Source organism: Zingiber officinale, chromosome 4A (assembly GCF_018446385.1).
Source record: "Zingiber officinale cultivar Zhangliang chromosome 4A, Zo_v1.1, whole genome shotgun sequence".
Classification (NCBI taxonomy): Eukaryota; Viridiplantae; Streptophyta; class Magnoliopsida; order Zingiberales; family Zingiberaceae; genus Zingiber; species Zingiber officinale.
This window is the reverse complement of record NC_055992.1, coordinates 84,448,046-84,456,129: the sequence shown is the minus strand read 5'-3', so window position 1 is coordinate 84,456,129 and position 8,084 is coordinate 84,448,046. Positions and strand designations below refer to the sequence as shown.

At 32.2% G+C, this 8,084-nt stretch overlaps 1 protein-coding gene across 1 annotated transcript; it reads right to left on the bottom strand.

The window, feature by feature from the left end:
* Positions 1 to 979: 979 nt before the first annotated feature.
* LOC121972472 lies at positions 980 to 5,642 on the bottom strand. The gene is made up of 5 exons (XM_042524137.1): positions 5,490 to 5,642; positions 2,371 to 3,055; positions 1,915 to 2,148; positions 1,326 to 1,503; positions 980 to 1,205 (listed from the first exon to the last, which is right to left on the bottom strand). The coding sequence occupies exons 1-5, from the start codon at positions 5,640 to 5,642 to the stop codon at positions 980 to 982; spliced, it is 1,476 nt and encodes a 491-aa protein (XP_042380071.1).
* Positions 5,643 to 8,084: the final 2,442 nt, after the last annotated feature.

The following is an 8,084-nucleotide window of genomic DNA, read 5'->3' as shown; positions in this document are numbered from 1 at the left end:
AAAAAAATTAATACAAAAAAAAGATTTAGTTATAAATTTTAAAAATTTTAGGATTTTTTTCACAAAATGCTCAATTAAAACAAATAAGAACCTAATTTTGTTTTTCTCTTTTTCCGTAAATTTTTTTTTTCTCTCGATATTTTTTTCTCTCTCTCATTGCTCGTACTTTTCCCCCTCTCCGCTCTTGTGTTTTCTTCCTCCTCCTAATCCCCTCTCATTTTCTCTCTCGTGGTCTTCTTCCTCTTATAATCTCTTTATTATTCTTTCCCTAATCTTAATTTTACCCTCAAAATCCTTCGTCGCACATTGATGTCGTTGGCATCCATATTGATATCGCCGCTATCACTAGCACCGCTGTCATTTGCTGTCAGTTGCCGTCGTCACTTTGCCGACGCTCCACAGCGAACGCGTTTTGATTAAGTTAAAGTTTTCTTGCTTTAACTCTTTCGATTACGAATTTAAATGTTGAAAAAACATATAGTGTCAATTTTTCATATATTTATAATTTTATTTGTTAGTTAAGTATGCAAAATATTTATATTCAAAATTTGATCAATTAAATCATATCATTCACTACAATAAAACCTGCAATTAACGACGGAATTTAATTTTCGTCACTAATTAGCTATCGAAATAAATCATGGTCAGTAATTTAGCGACAAAAATTAAATTTCATTGTCAATTCCATCTCTATACTTATTTAACCTATTTAATTAGCTATACAAACTTAATTCCCTCGCTATTGCAGCAACAAAATAAGTTTTCGTCGCTATTTTAGCGACTCAATTAAGTTTTCGTCACTAATTAACTTTCTAATTAAGGTTTTTATTCTCGATTTCTCTTCCCAGCGCCCTAAAATCTTCCTCTCCAGGGACGGATCTAGGAATTCAAGTTAGGGGGGCTTGAAATTAATGTAATAAATTATATATTATTATAAAAAATAGATGTATAACAAAAAAAAGTCATTACATTATTTTATTCAACAAAGTTGTGCTCTACGAGATTTTGAAACATAAAATTCATCTATAATAGAATCTATATCTATATCCTTAGCTAAATCTCGTTCAATATAAAGTGTCAAACAATCTTCAAGAAATTCATCCTCCATTTTATTGCGAAGTGTTGTCTTCACATTCTTCATTGCTGAAAAGGCTCGTTCAGTAGTGGCAGTAGAAACAGGTAACATCAAAACTAGATGAATCAATCTAGTCAACATAACATAAAACTTTGACCGTCCACTCTCAGTCAATTGTTGACAAAAATCAACAAGTGTAGAAGCCTTCCAGTTTTATATCACATCAAGTTTATAATGTACCAATTCATACTTCAAAGCAATGATGTCTTGATTTGTGAAATCTTCAGGATAAAACTTCATTGCAAGCTTGCAAATATCATCAATGTTAATTGATTCAAATGAATTTTTAGGATCTAAAGCAGTACTAAGAGAAAGAAGTTCCACTGATGACTCATTAAATCGAGTATTTAACTCCATCAAGATGAAATCTATTGTTGTATTAAAAACATCAAAGTGATAATGATGCTCAACTGTAGTTTGCTGACAGGAACGACCAATCTTATATAGACAATCAAGGTCAAGCACATCAATTTCATTTCTCGTACAAAAAACTTTCACTTCATGAAGAAAATCTTCCCACCCGCATTCTCTAAGTTCTTGGAGGATAATTTTGGTAGTAGAGACAAATGTAATAGCAGACAAAATATCTTGAGATTTTCATTGAAGAATTTGACAAAGAGTATCTGTTGTTTTCATAATTTTATGCATTAAATGCAAAATGAACACAAATTCAAAGCTTGCCATGTTTCTATAAATCCCCCAAACTTCAGCCTTAGCTCTTCCATTTGGAGAATGATCACTAAGAACTTCAAAAACTTTGTAAGTTGCAGCATACATACCTATCAAGCTTTTTACTGAGTCATAGTGAGAACTCCAACGAGTAGCTCCCGCTCGCTGTAAATTACCAATCTGATTAGCCCCACTTCCAGAATCACGTTCTCCAATTGCCAACATATGCTTGATTTCAATTCTCTGTGCAGTATGTAACTCAGCAATGCGTTTAGTAGAAGTAACAATATTTACTATATTATCCAAATGAGAAAAGAACTCCCAAATAACACTAACATCCTTAGCTGCAGAAACCAATGTGAGTTGTAATCGATGGGCAAAACAATGAGCATAATATGCATAGGGACAATCTCTGAGAAATAATGCCTGAAGTCCATTCCATGCGCCACGCATATTGCTAGCACTATCATATCCTTGGCCTCTGATTTTCTTAACTTGTAGGTCATGATGAACAAGAACATTTTATATTTCTTTTTTCAGGTTCAATGAGGTAGTATCGCTAATACTTTTGATGGCAAAAAATTTTTCTGTCAAAACCCCATAATTATTCACAAACCTCAAGATAATGGTCATTTGCTCTCGTTTAAATATATCTCGTGCTTCATCAACAAGAATACAAAAATATTTATCACCAACTTCTTCACGAACCATCTTTCGTACTCTATTAGCCATAATATGTAAAATTTCTTTCTGAATTTCTGGAGCGATATATTGAACATTTTTTGGAGCATTCTCAAGTACAACTTTATCAATTTTTGTACTCATTTTTGCAAAAGCCTTTACTAATTCAAGAAAATTCCCACGATTAGATGAAGATAGAGATTCATCATTACCTCTAAAGGCACACCCTTGAAGTGCTAGCCAGCGAACAGTGACAATTGAGGTCCTCAAATGCAAACGATTTTTTTCTTTTTCCTCTTTAGATTGGGCACGCATGACATTATCAATATGTTGCGAGGGTCTCATCAAATTTTCAGCCTTTCTCTCGCACATAGTATGAGGCGAAGAAGCTGCAGAACCAATATGGGCAAGAAATGCACATGTTTTTCCTTGATTTACCCTTTTCCAATTGTCAAATCCTTCATTGACCAATGCCGAGATATTAGACGAATTAACATCATTCAGGAAAAGAAAACAATAAAAGCAATATGCATTATTTGTTGAAGGCGAATACTCCAACCAATGAAATTTCTGGAACCATTTTTTTTAAAATCGACGATTTTGACTTCCAAATTTTGTAGCCGGATACTCCAACATATCTGGTTGATAAGACCCCATCTTTAGATATGAACGTCTTATCTCATCTCGTACATTAATATGATATTCACATATCTGTTTTCTTTTTCTTGGATCTCGTTCAATACAACTAGAGGATAACTGATGATCGTCGTTAGAAGAGGAAATTGAAGGAATTTGGACACTAAGAATTGGAAGACTTTCACAAGATTGATGTTGCATTATAGGGGCAGTGGGAATTGAAGTGCTTTCACTAATTTGACGATCTCTTTTCTTAAAATACGAGGCTATCGTCTTTCCTTTCTTTGCAGCAGATTGATGTTCCATTTTAAAATAGTTCAAGTTATATCCCTAAATAAATAATGAAATAACAATAGAATAAATAAACAAGTAAAAGTAACAATGACATGCTACAAACTCGGAATAAAATAGACAAAATCAAAATCAAGTGATTAACCACAAAAAACCAAGACGATAGTAGCGACCACAATGACAGATGTTGTTAATTAGTTTTTAGTTTGCTATTTGGCCCTTACAGTTGAAGGTAGCAAAAATTAAATATTTTTTTTTAAAAAATATCATATGTAATAGCAGTTATCTTTAACAAACTAAATTCTGTGAATTAGTTAAACAGTGTTTCATATGACATTCTAAGAGTGTTATTTATTGAAGAAGAAAACATCCAAGGAATTATAATACTTATAGAAGAAGCCAAATCATCAGCTTTTAGAGTTTTAGTTAACCCAAAAAAATCCCTTTGCACAGGAAAGGAGGCAAGGAAAAGTTTAAATGTAAATAAATAAGAATTATGTAAATCTCTAAGCATTGTCAAGCTGCTAACCAAATAGAACATTTTGATCCTAAGTGAGAAATATATTTGAACACTATCACATAGATGAAAGAGACATAATGAAATAAATTAGGTAAGAAAATAAAAGTGAGAGAAGTAGCTTCTACCTAAATAACATTGAGATTTAGAAAAAGGCAAATTATTTTGAAAAATTAATCAAATGAAACAGTGTTGTATATTTGTGGTTTTATAGGATCTCAAGTAAATGCAGATTCTAGATTGTGTATCTAGATTTGTGGTTTTATAGGGTCTCAAAAAGCCTCTACGTACATAGATCACCTAGTGATTGTATATTCAGATTCCAGAAACTACTTTAGTAGATTAGACATTTGTGTCTAAATCAAGATACAACTTATTGCTTATAAAGTGATTCGGTTACAAAGTTGTGACTAAAGTTATACTACGAAACAAATTAGGAATCGAATAGTGATTCGGAACAGTGATTAGGAATCACACAATACATTTGTTATACTAGTTGTATTGGAACAAAAATTAAACAGTGTCAGAAGGAAAGATGCTAGATCAGCAGGGGCAGAGCAACTGATGCTTCATTCTCCTTAAAGTAGATTTCTTATATATAACTATATAAGCAACAATACTAAGAAAACAAAAAAAAAGCATTTAAATATATTTTCAACAAATATCTTCTAAATGCTTTAACTTTCAATCGTACTTCAATATGAAATCTTAAAGTTCATAATAACCTTAATCTATAATGAGATAAGAATCATTGATCCGACATGATAAAGCTACTTTGTCAAAGATGCAAATTGCAAGAATCAAGTTCTACACAAAGCTCATTGCTCAATAGACAAAGCAACTTAGACCAAATAAATATGAGTTAAACCTATTGAGATGTGGTGCTGCAAGATATTAACAATCATAAGCTACTGAACATGGGAATTGGGACATCAATTTCATTCTTAGAGCTGCATCCATACAATCATTGAGTTATTTCACAAAATCACACAATGTTTGAGCGCAAAAATTTTAAGTTCATCAATAATCAAACAACAACTAGAAGTGGAAAATCAAAATTCTAAAAGCACAACAACCATTCTGAAATCCAGACAAGCAATTCATACGGTAGAAACATCACAAGTTCACAACTTGACATATAATCTAATAGAAGAAATCAAGAAATCCAGAAATCCAGAAATAATCAAGAAGAAAACCACATAATAGAAGAAATCAAGAAATCCAGAAATAATCAAGAAGAAAACTAGGGCAACAATCAATTTAAAAACTAATTACTATAAGAACAAAAATAGAGAAAATACTAACCTTTCTTCTGTCGATGATAGTGGACGCCGACTCTTCCTTCTAAGTTTTGACTTCGCTGTTGCGATGATGCCTTGCCGATTCGTCGATTCCCTGATTCCTTGATTCGTCAATCGCCAACTCGTACGCAGGAAGCCAGAAAGCCAACATTTAATATGTTATATACCTATAAAAATAAATTTTGGGCTGGGCAACAAGGCTGGGCTACATCCCAGTATAGCCCTAAGGAAGATCCGTCTTTGTTCCTCTCTGATCGACCTTCTCTCCGATCTCTGGCACGCTCCTCTCCTCTCCTCTTCGATCTCCGACACTGGCATGCATCTCGTCGGTATGCACGATCTTCTCCCGTTCCCTCTCCTCTCTTAGTGATTGCTTGGCGGTGGCCTCACAGCGAGGTCTCGCTTTGGCCATAGCCTCGCAGTGAGGTCTTTCCTTGGTTACGGTCTTGCAGTGAGATGGCGAGATTGGGCGTGATCTCAATAGTGTCCCGTGGTCAACTTGAATTCACCCCTCCTGAATGTAAATTCTAGCTATGCCACTAAGCATGAGACGTGTTAGTACTAAAGAGTGACAATGAACTGCTTTCACTTGAGGAAGTTTTTTTTTAAAAAAAATAAATATTCAGATCTTATCATCTGACTAATTTTAAAATCATCTGACTAATTTTAAAGTGAACAGTCTAATTTTATATTTCACCCATCAAGTCTAGGAAGCTTTTGATGTGGCATTTCACTTTCAATCACAATGAACCTTAGTTGTTTGATAAATACATCATATTCTTAACCATCACATTAAACCCCAGGGGCAATTTAGGTAGATTGTGATACAAATCTATCATTCGAGTCCCAATTTAGTTATGTTCGTGGGACCAATTAAGGTAGATTGTTGATTCTATCCTTACTTGTTAAAGTACCTCTTTGATTCAATCCATTGATTATGATATTTTTTTTAACATTTTTTATTATACATATAAATGATTGTTAAGTTTCAAAAGTCTAGTTTAATAGAAAATTATTATATATAGAAAAGTAACTTATATGTAGTGAATCGTGATCATATTTATTTGATTGCTATATCTTGAATTGTTTATTCATTAATGTAAATCAAGTTATTCATACCCATCGAATATGCTCGTAGGCTTCTATGAGCTCCCTATGGTGTTTTTTTAACCATGGCCAATGAATAGGAATTTTTAAGTGCTACTCAAATAGTGATAACCCAACATCTTGGTAAAGATGATAATGTTCATTTTAGGCAGTTTAATATTACCGGCTCTCTGATTAAATACAGATAAGTAATCATGAAGGTGGAGAGGGAGAGGGAGAGGGAGGGGGGGGGGGGGGGGGGGGGGGGTTGCTTTTGTATGAGAAAGGTCAAACACTTAATGAGATATTTTACACTCACTAAAAATTGACTTCAAGATCTATTAATTACCCATACAAATACCATATGTATCAACCCGTGGAAACAATGATAACCCAACATATGAACCGTAATCTTAAGAGCTTTAGTCATCATAGTTAAGTCATCCCTATTTAATTTATATGTTGAGTTTTATGACCTTTCCCTTATGCATCTATTATATGTATCTCCCAAGAAGTCTTCAATAAGTGGATCTACAAAATTCTATAAGATCAAAAAAACAGCCAAAAATTTGAAAATAGATACAACTTGAGTGCCAAACTTAAATAAAAGAGTTAGACAACAAAAACAATGCTAAGAAGTTGCTTTAATATGGTTAGGATTGTTTTTGGGGGAAAAAAATCCTTCTCATTTCTAGTCACTTGGTGGTCGACTATAAATTGACTTGTAATTTATTTCCTTTCACATAATCTGAAGATGAGATATGATGGACACATAAAATAAGTGTAATAATTTTTTTATTACAATTTAATATGATTAGGACTCTTAGATTTCACTTTCCAGTGAGTTACTCTATTCTCCTCTAGAGGTGGAGAGACCTCATGCCAAATCTATTTCTTTTTATAGAAATACAAAACAATAAAAGCATAAAAGAAAGCTTACAAGGAAAATCAAAACCAAAATAAAAAAAACCTCAAGTTCTTGGAATTTTACAATAATAATAAAGCACAAAAATAAAGTGGATTAGGTCAATAGAATTGTCTTGATGATTTCTAGTTGAGCTCTCTTTCCACCGACATTTAATTTCAATAGACTTAAATATTCCCTATTGATAAAAATATTTTTAGTTGACTCAAATTCAATTCAATCAACTCAACACTTATCAATTGACTTTGATAATTATTATTGAGATTCTTATTATCCAATAGAATACTTTTGTGAGATGTTTTAAGACCTTCATTTTACTCTATGAACTTCAAATAACATAAACCCTAAAATTGAATGAAGCATGAGACAAATATAAACACTGAAATTCCTTATGCCAAAGTAAAACCTTAAAACTCTAAACCATAAAACCCTCTAAACATTTTATAATAACCTTTGGCAGACATTCAAGGGTGTCAAGATGTCTACTTTGCTACAACTTAATCTCGTGGAGAGTTTGAGAGAATCTAATCCGACAAGTGGGTAATGAGCATAGTTTGTAGGATCGATTTGGGTTGCAAAGTTAGAATCGGACGATTCTACTAAAAAATTCTTAAAATTTTATGTTAAATATTATTGAATTGTACATAATTAATAATTAGAAAAATATAAAAAAAATCATTTGCATATAAATAAATTAATAATTTTGTATATAAATACAACCATTAACCCTTGACACTACAGATAATATTATTACATGTATAAATTTAAATTAACTAATAATTTAATTATCATTATGGTACAGTAACACTCAATAATATTTATATTTTCATATTATAAAATAAA

Coding starts and splice junctions, on each gene's coding strand:
- LOC121972472 (XM_042524137.1), bottom strand. CDS start 5,642: ATGGCCAAAGCGAGACCTCGCTGTGAGGCCACCGCCAAGCAATCACTA. Junction 3,056..5,489: donor TGCCAGAGATCGGAGAGAAG/GTCGATCAGAGA, acceptor AAATGGTTCCAG/AAATTTCATTGGTTGGAGTA. Junction 2,149..2,370: donor AAAATTTTTTGCCATCAAAA/GTATTAGCGATA, acceptor TGGTTTCTGCAG/CTAAGGATGTTAGTGTTATT.